This window comes from Mustela putorius, unplaced genomic scaffold (genome assembly GCF_011764305.1).
Source record: "Mustela putorius furo isolate JIRA1106 unplaced genomic scaffold, ASM1176430v1.1 tig00003899_pilon_pilon_pilon, whole genome shotgun sequence".
In the NCBI taxonomy this organism is placed as follows: Eukaryota; Metazoa; Chordata; class Mammalia; order Carnivora; family Mustelidae; genus Mustela; species Mustela putorius.
In genome coordinates, this window is record NW_025422048.1 from 20,376,884 (window position 1) to 20,390,893 (window position 14,010).

Genomic DNA, 14,010 nt, shown 5'->3' on the forward strand with positions numbered 1-14,010 from the left:
GCTGGGGAGTGGCAGCAGCAAGGAGCCCGTCAGAGGTGGAGGGGATGAGTGGGGGCAGCCTGGGCCAGGTCCTCCCTGGAGCGCCCAGGTTCCTTGACAGCCCTTAAGGAAGCGAGGTGAGAAAGGGTTAAGTGTGCCCCTCCACCGCCCCAAATGCTTCCTGTGTTTGAAATCCTTCAGGTCTCCGAAACCCTCTGGCCCCCGGCCAGGCGGGCATTGTCCTGGGAGCGGTTGTGGGTTGTCAGAGCGGCCGTGCCGCCTTTGTTGTGGGGCCACCTCGAGGTTCCCTCTCGCGCCCAGCCTGGGGCTGCAGAAGGCGTGCTGGGAGGGGGGCGGCGCAGGAGGCTCGCTCCCTCTCCCTCTTCCTGCCCCCCCCCTCCAGGCCTCCCGATGACCACATGACCAAGTGGGCTCGCGGCCAAGCCACAAGCTACAAAATGCAGCCCCTGGAGTGAGCGGGGAGCATTCTCGCTGGCAGTCTGGGCCACGGGCAGCTGGAGCCTCGGCCGAGCAGCCAGCCTCTTGGAAAGAGCTTGCCGCGGTCCCCGGAGCCGCTCGCGGAGGCCCGCTTGGCCGCGCTGCCCCGCCGCAGGAGAGGGAGGCTGCAGCAGAGGCAGCGGCGAGCGGGCGCGGCAGGCGGCCAGCCCGCGGCGCAGCCGGAGAGCCACGCGAGCTCCGCGCCCGGACGCACGCACGCACGGTCCGCGGCTCGCGCCTTTCCCAGCCTCGGGGCGCCCGGCCTCCCCGCCCCCTGGCCCGGGCTGCGGCGGCGCGGCCGAGGAGCAGCATGAATCTGCGGCGCTGCGTGCAGGCGCTCCTGCTGCTCTGGCTCTCCCTGACTGCGGCGTGTGGAGGTGAGTGCGTGGCCCCCCGGCTCGCCCGCGCGCCCCTCGCCTCCCTCCTGGACCGCAGCCCACGCGCTCCCTTCCCTCCGCCCCCCGACTCGCGCGCTCTCAGCCTCCCGGGACCCGGGCGCTAGCAGAGCAGGAGCAGCCACGCGCCGGCTGCGCCGGGCCGCGGACTCACTGACAGGGCGCCCCGGGCCGGGGACCGGGCCGGCCGGGGCGACGGCTGTCTCCGAGAGGGGTCTTGGCTCGGTCTCGGGCATCACCCGCCTGGCGCCTTGCCCCTCCGGGCGGCTCCTTGAAGTCCGAGGAGCTCGGGGCCGCGGGCGTGCGCCCAGGGTCCCGCGCCATGCACCCCACGTGGTGGAGGGTATGTGCCTGGGGGGAGCATGTCCCGCTCCCCGCGGATCAGTGGAGGGAGCCTGACCTGAGCCTGGGGTCTGGCCTCCCGAGTTGAAACTTGTCCGGCCCCTGGAGGTTAGGGGCCGCGCTCCGGTCGCGGGGCGCGGGCCACTCGGGATGATGTGCCAAGATGCAGACGTGACACTTGTTGCATAGGCAGGAGCGCGCGGCGGGGGCGGCGGCGTGGAGCCCAGCTGTTGCTCCTTTCAGCCCGCATGGGAGCAGAGGCAGCCTTCCCCAGGCCGAGCTGGCAGGGCACAGCCAGGCTGGTCTTCTCTCCCCTTGCCCCAAGGTCTTATCCGGTCTGCTCTCCTGCTCCTGAACAGGAGGTCCTCCCCACAGACTCCGCGCTTCCCCGGACCCTCCTCCTTGGATATCCTGGCTCCAGCCTTTTACTCAGCTCTGGCACAGGCACGCTTCACCTTAGGTCCCCTGTCTCCAGGCACCACACGAGGAAACATAACGCCTGACTTGACACCTCCTTGCAATTCTGTGAGGGGAAGACCATTCTCCCCCACCTGCACCACACCCCCCCTCGCCTGGCATACTTGGCACTGGTGCTCCCTTGCCCTCCCCAGACCTGGTCCCAGCGATGCCCTGGCAGCCCCAGCCCAGGCTGCCTTTCCCCTGTGTGTCAGTGTCTCCTGGGGCTGTCAGCTCCTACCTCCAGCTGCCACAGTTCTGTGATCTGGCTGTCACTGCTGCCTGCCTGGCCCCACACAAGGGGAAGGCCAAGACCCGGTGGACCAATGCCAGTGCCAGGGCTGGAGTCACAGAGAGGTGGGAGCAGAGGGGAGGAGAGGGCGGTGCAGTTTCCTAGATGAAGGGCATGGGGCCCTACTTAGTTCAGACTCCCCAGAGCAGGAGGATGGCCTGCAGCCCAGGAGCCATGGAGGGGCCTGGCGAGTCTCCACCTCCCTCTCTGCTCTTGCCTTTCGAAAGGGCCTTCACCCTGGGAGCACAGCCTGGCTTCTCAGGAAGGTGCATAGGTTAGCTCTGGCACCCCCTGCCTTCAGCTAGCTGTCCAGTGGTCTTCTTTAGCGCCCAAGTGCTGCAGGAGCCTCTTCCTTGGTAAGAAGGGAGCAGCCTTTTCCTCAGAAACTCCTGTCAGGCAGGTGAACAGAGAGCAGAAGATAGGGATGAAGAACACCGTGTGGGCTTGCCCTTCAGGTGCCTTCCATCTAGTGCAGTTGGCACGACGAGACACCCACAGGACACCACCACCAGCAAACAGTCCTAAGTGGTACCGTCAGGGAAGAAAGCGTGGATACAGAGAGGGGGTCCTGGAGGAAGCTGGGGCTTCCTGATCTGCCTACTTGGCGCTCCCCCAGAGGTTATGGGGAGACCCTTGGGGAACTGACCACTACTAGGACACTTTAGGGGTCCAGCCGGTAAAGGGGACAGCTAGTTTCAAGGGAAGGGAACACTGTGTTTGGTGCAGACCCTGTCACCTTTTGCTTTAATTCACCCTTCTTTATTAAGTCCTCTACCTTTGTGCCCTTATTCGGTAAATTTATTGCTCTCACCTTTTGCTTAAGCCTAGCACTGGACACTGGGCTCTCACAACGTTCTCCCCCTCATGACATCTCTAGGAGCCAAGGAGGGACACTTTTGTGTAGGTGGCCACCAGCCAAGGATCCAGGTACTCATGTCCTGCTCCTCCTGCCTCCCGTCCTGGGTCAGAAACAGGGACCCCAGAACCACCTTGCCCTTGGCCCAGGCTTGCATGTTCTCCCCAGCCAGAGTCTCCAGTCAAAGTCTCAGAGGCCCAGGGGGTGCCTGGATGGCACAGTCGGTTGAGTGGCTGACTCTTGGTTTCACCTCAGGTCATGATCTCAGGGTCCTGAGATGGAGCTCCCCACCCCCCACATCAGGCTCCATGCTCAGAGAGGAGTCTGCTTGAGAGTCTCTCTCCGTCTCCCTCTGCCCCTCACACTCTTGCTTACACCTCCCCTCTCTAATAAATCATGGAAAAAAAATTCCCAGGCCTGAAAATCTTGCTTCCTCCCCAATGCACTCTGTCCTGACTCGGAATGTCTGCGCCTCCCCCCCCTCACCCAACACACACAAACTCCTCCACTGCTTCCTGACCTGAGATACACCTTGCTCTTCTGAGTCTGAGAGCTACTGGGCCAGGGAAAAGTGACTCTTGCTCTTATCTGAGCACCCCTCTGCCCCTCTCCCTCCTTCTCCTCCTCCCCTCCTCGGCCCTAGCTCAAAGCCTGCAGTCACAGTGCTAGTGTGAGGACAGCCTAGTGTACCTCACCCTCTCCACTCCATCCCAGTTCCTAAGTGCTAAGCACTCTTGTAACCTGAGTCCGGCCTCTGGGGCAGAAGACTAACGCAAGTGAAGTGGAGGGCCAGGCTGCCAGGGTGTGACACGTCCAAGGTCAGCGAAGCTGGCATGGGAAGATAGCTCAGGGCACTGGGGTGGAGGGCTGAGCAGTCCAAGGACAGATGCCTCAGCAAGGAGAGACCTGCAGAGCCAGGAGGGGGCATGCCCAGCAGGGTCCCCCCACCAAGCACTCGTGAGGGCTTTTAAAGCAGTCACCAGATAGACTAGATGGCGAGAGGAGAAGCAGCCGTGTCGTTCCTGGTGAGGCTGGCATGTTCCTGAAAAGTCACACGCACCTCTTTGTCTGCCAGCAGGGCTGGAGTTCAGGCCTCGAGAAAACCAATCCCTGTTCAGCCCTGCATGCAGCTCTCAGTATGGAGAGGCCGAGGCCTCATTCTGCTGGTGCTTCAGAGAGCAGGGGCTCCAGTCCCTCTAGGCTTCAGATTCCTTGGGGCATTGCCCCCAGCCTCCCTCGAAGCAGCACATGAGTTAGAAGAAAATATTTAAGTGCACTGAGGAAGGCCCCCATTTCTGAAGGGTGGTTCTGTTGTGCAGCCAAGACCTCCGCACTGATGCGAATCTACAGCCTCTAAAACGGACAGGAGAAAGCCCACATTTCGGGTGTCAACTTATCGTAGGGGAAGCCAGATGCAGAATCAAAAGCAGAAGGAAACAAGTGCATGATGGGATCAGGGTGTGGGAGGAGCTGCAGAGCTCTGGCTACAAAGAGGACAGTGAGCCCCCTGCCTAGGAGGTACAATGTGCCGGGGCCTTCTGAGTGGCCACTCTCTAGAGCTTGGCTGAGTGCTCAGTCAGTTCAAGGTAGTTCTTCTCTGCTGGCTTGGAGTCTAGATGTTTCCCTGGCCAGAGTCTGAGCCACCCTCCCATCCTGGTTTTGGCCTCCCCCCACTTAGGGCCTTTTACTCCAGCCCTCCTTCCCTTACTGCCACCAGCATTCACTCTCCATGCCCACCCTACCGCTGCAGCCGTAATCTGCGTCATCGGCCCACATCCACTCCGCCCCTAGCAGTCAGGGTCACAGACTCAAGAACCAAGGCCTCACACGATCAAGGCCCCTAGGGTCCTTCCCTGCACCTGGCCACACCCTCAGCACAGTCCTTCCTGCCCTGAGTGTGCCTTTGGTATGGGACTCCTCATCAGCATCATTCCTACCCCCCTCAGTGGTCAGGAAGGGCCTTGAGGGGACCCCAAAACATAGGGCAGAAGCTGCAGCAGCTGAAGTCAGGGGTGGGGATGCTTAGTGAAGGTCCTTCCCTCTTCTCTTCTCTTCTCTGTTTCCCTGGCCCAGCCCTTTTGCAAATGGCTTTATGATAGACAAAAGTGGCCTCCTGCCCCACTGCCCCAAAGTGTGAACATAATTTATGTTTTCATTCTTGTTCCGTGGGTAGGTTTTAATTCTCACTGGGGTAGGAGCTGATGGATTAACCCACCCCAACCAGAAGCACAGAAATGTGGCTGGTAAACTGTAGGGTCCTAACAGGTCCGTGACTTTTCTTGGAGAAGGCGAAGTGGGGGACTAGAATGTGTGCATGTGCACAGTGGGCTTGCGTGTCTGAGACAGCAGCAGGCCCCCGGAGCCTGGGTGGGGAGGGCCCAAAGGACAAACCTCGCCTGCTTTTGGCCCAAGAGGAGGATAACTGCCTGGAAATTGTGTGCAAACGGAGGAGAAATCACTAGAGCCAAGGAGCCAACAGAGGAACCAAAGCATGGGGATGCTGGAGGAAGGAGGAGGGAAAGGAAGAGCAGCCAGGGGTATGACTGGGGGGCTAGCAGCCAACGGGTGGTGATATGGAAACTGTGAGCTAGTTGTGGAGATGCCCGGATGGGTGGAAATGGGGCTTCGGGGGCCGGGATATAGCTGAAGGCGAATCCAGTGGTGTGGGAGGAGAGAGCATGGGATTTGTGATCACTGACCTCAGAAGCCATATTTCTGTAGGCCAGCCCTGGACTGGGCATTGCACAGGTTCCCTGCAGTCCGCCTTCTGCCCAGCACCATCTCACCTCCCTGTTCGGCCTGCTTCCAGAGCCCAGGCTTGTTTCCGGAGCGCAAGCTCGCCTTCCCTGGCTGTGCTGCAGCCTTTGCGAGAGCCGGCCCAGGTGACTTCTCCATCACTGCACCCAAGAACGCCCAGCACCACTCGGGTTCCATTGTCAGGGCTTGGCCTGGCATCGGGAGCCTTCTCCTCCAAGCCAGGTGTGGGCAGATGTAGAGCAGAGCGCCAGAAAGCTGGAGAGAAGCCACCAGGAATCTAAATGGCAGGAATTACATCAGACACGGGGTCGAGTGTGGTGTGGGGATGCAAGATAAGGCACTCGGTAGGCGAAGGTGCCAGCTGCAGGAGTTCACACTGCTCCTGACGACCAGACTCGCTGCCTCAAGTGACCATTCACTCATTGGTTCACTCATCCATTCAGATAATATTTCTGGGCCTCTAAGAATATATGACTAGCACCCAGCTTAAGGTACACAGAGACACAGGGTCAGAGACAACCCCCTCCCACCCCAGCCATGCCCACAGGGAGATTACAGGGATCTCCCTGTGATCAGCAAGGGAGCCTCGGGGATGCCAAAAAACTGATGAGATGCCCAGGGGTGAGGGATGGGGGTCTCAAGTCCTCAAAGGTGGGTCACCTGCAGATTGAAGGATGTCAGAGGACAATGACATGATGTTCTGGGTTTGCTGTAGAATACTTCCACAAAGGAAAAAAAAAAAAAAAGGGGGATAACGAAAGCCTCTGTGAAACCACCTGGATAACTGTTGAATCTGGGTGATGGGGACATGGTGGCGGGGGATTCATTTCATTGTATGTGTGAAATGTTTTTAGTAAATATGTTGCCAGGGTACAATGAGGAGTTTCTGCTTGCTGCGCCCTCACCAAGGGCAGACATATGCCCCATCCTCTACCCACATGTTCTAAATGAGGAACATGTTTGTGCCTGCCAGAAACATGGTAGAACTGCCAAAGGGGCGTAAAGTCAGCTCCATACGTTGCAAGATGTGAGTAGTAGGTTTTGGCCCAGGCCAGTGTAAAAATGGCAAACTGTTCACCAAGATGGAAGGTCAAAGCAAAGAAAAGCCTTGATGAGGACTACCTCTGCCCATTCGCATCAGCCCTCTTGGCTAACAGGCTTTCCTCTTCCCGCAGGGCCCCTGCCGCAGCCTGCTGATGGCAAGGGGCTGGAGGAGGGCAGCGTCCGCCACCTGGTGCAGCCCAGAGGCTCGAGGAATGGACCGGGGCCCTGGCAGGGCGGTCGGAGGAAATTTCGCCGCCAGCGGCCACGCCTCTCCCACAAAGGCCCCATGCCTTTCTGAAGCAGGTACTTGAGCCTCTGGTCAGTGGGCAGCGAAGGAGCAGGGGAGGGACAGCCTGGAAGGTCGGTGACTCTGCTGCGTCTCGCAGGCCAGACACCCACACCAAGCCCTTCCAGGCCCGCACGCGACACTGGGGCTTACAGAGCACCCATCTTACCCCTTTGTTTTATGGACTTGGAGACCAAGGCCCAGAGAGGGGCTTGACACCTGGGCCTGAACTCCTGACTCCCCAGGAATGGGGTGCCAGCTCCCCTCCACTCTGCTGCCTGGGGTTGGGCAGGCTGGCCCAGTTGGAGAGTTCTAGAAGTCCTGGGGGGACCTTGTTGAGCCAGAGAAGAGTGCCTCAGGGTATCCTACTGGTGTGCAGGGTGGATCTTCACCAGAGTGGGGGAGGGAAGCAGAGTGCCTTGGGGGACAGCAGGCAGAGAAGAAGAGCTGCCCAGAGCCATGGGAAAGAAAGAAAAATCCAAGGCAGTAGCAGAGAAAGCAGGGCCTGAGCTTGCCCCTGAGGCCTGGCCTGCTCTCTCACCCCTAGACCCCCAACAAAGTGGCACCAACTCAGGGACCTTGGGCTTTAGATTCAGGGTTGTGGGAAGAGGGAATTGAAGGCTGTCTCCTTTCCTTTCCCGGCTGGTTCCTTTGACCTAGGACACGTCGGTGACTTCTTCTCTGGTCATTTCTGTCTCTTTAGGACGGAAGAGGCCCCGGAGTGCCCGCCCCCTGTGAATCTGGCTACCCCATAGATTGGTCTGCTTCTCTGGAGCCCTCACTTCCATTCGCCTCTCTCCTCACACCTGTCCTCACTGCTGATGGTCCCGATTCTTCTCACCCACCAGCTGCCCCGAATGGCGTGGACCTGCCCCTAGTTCGGATGGTTCCCTTTCTTTCCACGGATCCGTCCAGCTCCTCTTCCTGGCCCTCCCCTGGACTGACTTTGGAGACCCAGCACTGGAAGGCCTGCCTTCTCCCCGGCCCTCGCCTTCCCCTAGCCCCCACCTCTCCCTGCCCAACAGCCCAAGCTCCGCCCAGCCCTTCCTTCCCTCACCGGGGCTGGGCGGGGAACATTCCCTTCTTCGGGGGGCTCCAGAAGGTCCCTTCAAATGGACCCTTCACCCTTCAAGGAGGTGCTGGTTAGAGGGGCTGGGGGCATTGATTGGGATGTGCACAAGGTGCCTTGGGGGGCATTGGAATGGGGTTCCGTCCTCTGGAAAGGGGAGTGGGAAAGCATTGGAGAAGAGGAGGACTAGCTGCTGTGGCCTTTTCCACATGCCATGTTTGGCTTCAGGAAGAGGTGAAGGAGAGGGGCCATGAAGTACTTTGTCACCTCTCTGTGTCTCCTAACACTGCCCCCCACCTCACCCCCCAACTCCCTCCCTCCCTTGCCCGCTAGTTCAAGCTCTCACTCAGGAGATGGTTCTATATCCTCCCAGGAGCAAAAGCCAAACAGGACGAGTGTTTTTTTTGCCAAGAATCAAAGAATGTCAGAGCCAAAATGAACCTTGGTGATCACTTAGCTCTGCCTCCTTATGCAAACTCATGTAAAACCAGGCCTGGAGAGGGACAGCAACCTATTCTTATTCGGGGTCACCGCACAGCCAGAATGAGGACCCAGGTCTCCCCACTCCCACTTGATGATGTCCTCTTCCCTCTTGATGATATTTTTTCAAAACACATTGAGTGCCTTTCCCGTGGTTGGGGCTGGGGGTGTCTGGGAAGGGAGGGGCAGGCCAGCTATGAACTGCCCCATGGCGGTATGGGGACCCAGCTGCTCCTGCCTCCCTGGGCTGCCCCTGCTGGTTCATTCCCGGACCTGGGCTGAGAAGGTCCCTGGCCAGCTGCCCCCTGCCCACAGCGCTACCAAAGCCCGTGTGCTCTCCCAGGGACAGCTCAGGTACTGAGTCTCCCACGCCAGCCCCAATACTGGTTTTCGCTAGCCAGGATGTAGCCTTAAGTCATTGGACTCGGTAGCCTTCCCTTCACGTTGACTGGACCTTCTTTCCCAGTGGCCTTTCCTTAAGGGAGGGGCAAGGGGGAGAAGAAGGAAGGAGAGAAGGAAGGAAGGAAGGAAAGCTGGGAGGAAATACAGGTCTGAGCAGGCTTCCTTCTCAGACGCCTCCCAGGAGGGAGGAAATGGGAAACCAGAGTCTGATGGCCCACCTATGTATGTGTGGGGACAGGGGGGGTCAGGGCCCTCCGAGTCCCATGGTAACCCCGGCGTCGCCTAACCACCTCTCCCCCTCACTTCCGCTGCTGCTAATGCTGCTGCCGCCGCCGCTGCTTCAAGGCCCACCCTGAGGAGCGGGGCTGAGCACCCGCTTCCCCCACAGCCCTCAGGCTGGCAGTGGGGACTGGCCAGGGTCCAGAAGGCCTCGTCTGCCACTGGTGCCCCCACCCGGGCTTGGGTCTTCTTTCCCCTGCTCCTTTCTGCGTCTCCTGCCTCAGCAGCTGTCCCGCCAGCCCCGTGGGTTAGGGGGGAAAGTTGGTCAAGTCCAGAGACACAGGGCAGAAGAGAGTAGTAGGTGGCTGGGGTCCTGTCTTATTTAAAATGATTGTGTATGATTCTTCTACTAATTTATACAAAGATATTAAGGCCCTTTTCTTTAAGAAATTGTCTCCTTCTCATAATTGTGTTCACTGTGTTTGTAAAGATTGTTCTGTGTAAATATGTCTTTATAATAAAGAGTTAAAAGCTGACAATTCACCCTTACTCTTGAAGATCATGTTCAGGAGGGGCATTCCTGTCCCCCGAGGTCCACAGTTGTCCCCGTGCCCATATACTGCCCTTGCACGGAGGGAAGTGCCTGCATCCCAGATCGATTCCAGGTCAAACGGCCTCGAACCACTTGGCCACAAACTCATGAAAGGAACCTCTGTGCTTAATGACCGGTTCCCATAATGTTCAGTCCACTTTTAAGTGTTTGGGCATCTGTTTGGGTGTCCTTTTTTTTTCTTCCTTTGGTGCCATTTAAAGCTTTTTACAAAGCAATTGGTATAAAGACATTCTGGTTAAAGGTGGGATTCCTACTCAAAGCTGTTTTATATCCTTGGTGGGTGTCTTCTAATTTTATCTACTTTTGAACACTTTCGGGACTTTTTAGTCAGGTTGCCTTTCCTGAAAATGGTTATGTTTCCTGCAATAAGTACACTTGGTAATGACTTTGTTATGTATCATTTTATGTTTCACAGAATAGAGCTGCTTGATAAATGAGAAAGCCTGAAAAATAAAATGCAAGGAGTTCAATACAATTCTGCCCCATCTGTCTCACTTCTTCATGCTTGCTGTCGAAACGCCAATATCTTGCAGAACAGGAAGGAGCATGGGTACATGCTAATTTGGTTAATCAACTCATTAGGTGCACACAGGCATACACAATGCAGAGTACCACCTAGCGAGAAGAAAACGGGTGTGATCAGAAAGGTGCGTTCGATAAATATTGTGGAATATTCTACAGACTTGGCAGGTATTTGGTGTTAGAAATACAGAATTTTAAGAAAGAGTCTGCAAACAAACTTGTTAAAAAGCTTGTTAAAAAAACTGTTCAATAGGAGATAAAATAGAAAAAGTCACACACACGCATATAAAATAATCTCATCATTGACAAAATGCTGCAGATTGTGACATAGTGATTTAAAAATATGACATTATGCTGGAATTGCCTCTTAGGAAAATTGGTACAAAATGCCTTCTTTCAAAATTACTACTTTGACTTTTAGGCAAACTGGTCGTCAGAGTAACTGGTTAGGCAGAGGGGTTTAGGTGGGCTGGCTTTATGCTGATTGGTCTGTTACCTCCCTCATCACCCCCAAAGCTCTAATTTTACATGAACCAAGGAGAAGGGGGTGGTGGCAGGGCTGGGGAACTTAATACCCACCCAGAAGTGTGCAGCTTCCAGAACTCTTTTTAAAAATAACTCTTTTTATCATCCTAACGACTGGGTGGCACAGTCCCTGAGCCCCGTTTTACGAGTGAGAAATGAGAAAACGAGCTCAGAGAAGTGAAGCCAATAAGTGAATCTAGAATCTGGACTTCAAATTCTAGAATGCAAATCCTTTCTATGGTCCTATAGAAGATCCCGTAGAGGGAAGACTTAAGTACAAAGTGTGTTTGGTATTCTCAGTAAGTGCCAAAGATATAGACGGCATGCTGTGGACTGGTGGGATCACTCACACCAGCTTCCGAGGCCCGATCACATCTGGTCAAGTTGGCAGGAAGATGGTGGGCAGTGGAGGTGGGGCAGGAAGGGGAGCAGCCACCAGGGTCCCCCGGTCGAATGTACCAACTGGATGCTAGTGGGTGACTGCGAGTCTGACCCTGGGACAGAGAATGAGGGAAAGATAATTAGGTAATTAGACACCAAACCAAAAGAAGGTAGGACATATGGGTTGCCCCCTTTGGCAATATCTTGGCCAGATAAATACAGTAGGATCAGAGTAGGGGGTAGTTTTGAAATTGCAGGGGTAAGAAGGAAAAGGGGTTCACTTAACTGTTTCTGGCCCGTAAGTCCTAGACCAAGAGGTTGAAGGGTGGGGTTCAGGGGCAGAGCACTTGGAAAACAACATTACTGGGCACCTGGGTGGCTCAGTGGGTTAAGCGGCTGCCTTTGGCTCAGATCATGATCCCAGGGTCCTGGCATCAAGTCCTGCATCGGGTTCCCTGCTCCACGGGGAGCCTGCTTCTCCCTCTGCCTCTCTCTCTCTCTCTCTCCATGTCTCTCATGAATAAATAGATAAATAATCTTTTTTTAAAAAACCCCAACAACAACAGTACTTTAAATCCACCTGGAAAACTTTAGGCAGCTTCTGAAATGACAGAGATTAGGGAGGCTAAACAGACCCAGGTCCAGACTCATGGCTTCTTAGGCTCGCAGGTGTGTGTAAAATAAGCACTAACCCTCTGGAGCCTAACATCTCAGACTCTCCCACAGCCCCTGGCTGACTTGGTACCACCAGCTAGGGCTGGGCTCCTTCATTGCGGTGGGAACTATGGGGCCTGGCCTGAGCAGCCATTCAGAAGTGCTTATATAACTTTCTTTCTCAGGCCTAAAGGTTAGGTTATTCAACTGAAATTTCTCAATTCACAGTTTCTTTCTGACCAGAGTGAGCTCAGGCCAGCTAACTGTGAAAGAGACTAGAAGAGAAGACTTAACTATCTTCTGCTCCCGGCTCCAGAAGGGGCTGCAGACGCAGCCAGCCCTTTTCTGGAACCCTCAAATGGGAGGCCCCTCCAGAGAGCCTTTGAAAACCCGTGTTCCTGATGTAACTGGCCAGGGCTCACAGAGGGAGCCCGGCAAGGGGCTCCCTCATTGTTGCTATGGACTTCAGCCAAAGGCCGGAGCTGCATCCAGAGTATATCCTTGAAAGTTTGAAATCAGGGGTCAGAACACTTTTTCTATAAAGGGCCAGATAGTATTTCAGACTTTGCAGGGCCAGTCCATGTCTGTCTCGACTCCCCCAGTCAGCCGCTATAAAAGCAGCCACAAAGTATAAATGAATGGGTGTGGCTGTGTTTCAACCAAACTTTCTATATTATAAAAACAGGTGGCAGGTCACAGTTTGCCGAACCCTGTCTCAACTCAGCCCTTGAACTCCTGCTTGGGGCCTGAAGAGAAGACTGACATTCTACAGCGCGGTCTAGAATGAAGGGAATTTAATAAACTGATTATGAGCCGGCCTCTGTGCCATGCTAATCTGATAATAATCATACTGACAAAGGGCTTTCAGTGGAAGGGGAAGTGTGGGTCAGAACAGGGTTCAAATCCCAGCACTACTATTCACTTATCTGTGAGAATTTAAAGGCAGCGTCTTGATCTCAGTGAGCCGTGTTTCCAAATCTGGCGGGATGCTCTGCCGACTTTTCAGTGCAGTGGTCAGGTTTGAATGAAATGACGCAAGGAAAGTGTTGGGCACCGTGCCCAGCCTGTGGTACAAGCTTACCAGTGGGAGTTCCCTATCTCTGCTAAACCTTATCCTACCCTTGAGAAGTGGACAGGCTGATCTCGGAAGCTAAGCAGGGTCGGGCCTGGTTAGTACTTGGATGGGAGAAGTGGACAGGGAAGCCATCATTATCCCCCATTTATAGATGGAGAAACAGGCTCAGGGAAGTCAAGTCGCTTGCTCAAATTCACAGAACCATCTGGTTCTGTCTTCAGCTGGGGTCACCTGCCGTGCCTTCGCTGGGGGTCTGCTTCCCCATCATGATTGCGTCTCGGCCCCTAGAAACTTTCAGTATTCCGGACACTGGACGCTGGAAGGGCCTCCCCAGGGACAGATCAGACCCTCAGCATTTTCCCCTGTAGCAGCATTAGTTGGGAAAGCTCCTGAGCTAGGATTTCCAAGCCAGGCTCATGCTCTAGGAGACTTGCCTGTCCCTTGAGTTTCTCTCTATATGAGGCCAAGGGCCCGGAAACCTGAGATCTAGTCCTGAATCTGCTTCTGCCGAGCACATGCTGGGTAGCTTGGCAAAATCTCTCCTTGGTCCTTTCTGCCCAGGCCTCCTTGAAGGTGTGGGTGAGTGAGAATCACCCATTGTGCATAAGGTCTTATTGGGGGTCCCAGCAAACAGTGAGACAATCCTGTGAGGAATCCTGTGAGGGCCACAAGCACGTGTAGGGAGGAGCTCCGGGAGAAGAAATGGGCGCATAGCAGGAAATGGGAACCTTGGCCAGCGAGAAAGGTTACCACTGGGTTTGGAGGGTCTGCACAAGCTTCGCTTGGTCCCAGAGGCTGCCATAACCTCCATTTCATATTTCCCTCCTTGTTCAGACAAAATGCTTTGATTCCCCCTGGGTGCTAAGGAATGGGCAGGCTGTAGCCTAGCCAGCGCAGTGGCCTGAAACTAAAGGTCTGGCACTCTGGAGCCTAACCTCAGCTTGGCCAGTAACTGGCTGTGTGACCTTCAAGTTAGTTCATCTTTTGGGGGCCTTCCAGTACCTTCTCCTCACCTGTCATCATAGGTCAGGAATTTCTGCCCTCCTCACCTCAGACATATAGAATCACAGAAGAGCAAAGCCGGCAGGAGGTCATTCAGTCCCCTGAACTCCTTTGATTTTCGATGAAGAAAGTGGGACTCAAAGTGGTGTTAGCAAACATTCCA

At 55.5% G+C, this 14,010-nt stretch overlaps 1 protein-coding gene across 1 annotated transcript; it reads left to right on the top strand.

The window, feature by feature from the left end:
* Positions 1-450: 450 nt before the first annotated feature.
* On the top strand, positions 451-10,163 carry APLN (apelin). Its single transcript, XM_045068138.1, has 3 exons — positions 451-854; positions 6,751-6,922; positions 7,609-10,163. Exons 1-2 carry the CDS (start codon positions 788-790, stop codon positions 6,915-6,917), a joined length of 234 nt encoding a protein of 77 aa, XP_044924073.1. The 5' UTR covers positions 451-787; the 3' UTR covers positions 6,918-6,922; positions 7,609-10,163.
* Positions 10,164-14,010: the final 3,847 nt, after the last annotated feature.

Coding starts and splice junctions, on each gene's coding strand:
- APLN (XM_045068138.1), top strand. CDS start 788: ATGAATCTGCGGCGCTGCGTGCAGGCGCTCCTGCTGCTCTGGCTCTCC. Junction 855..6,750: donor CCTGACTGCGGCGTGTGGAG/GTGAGTGCGTGG, acceptor CTCTTCCCGCAG/GGCCCCTGCCGCAGCCTGCT.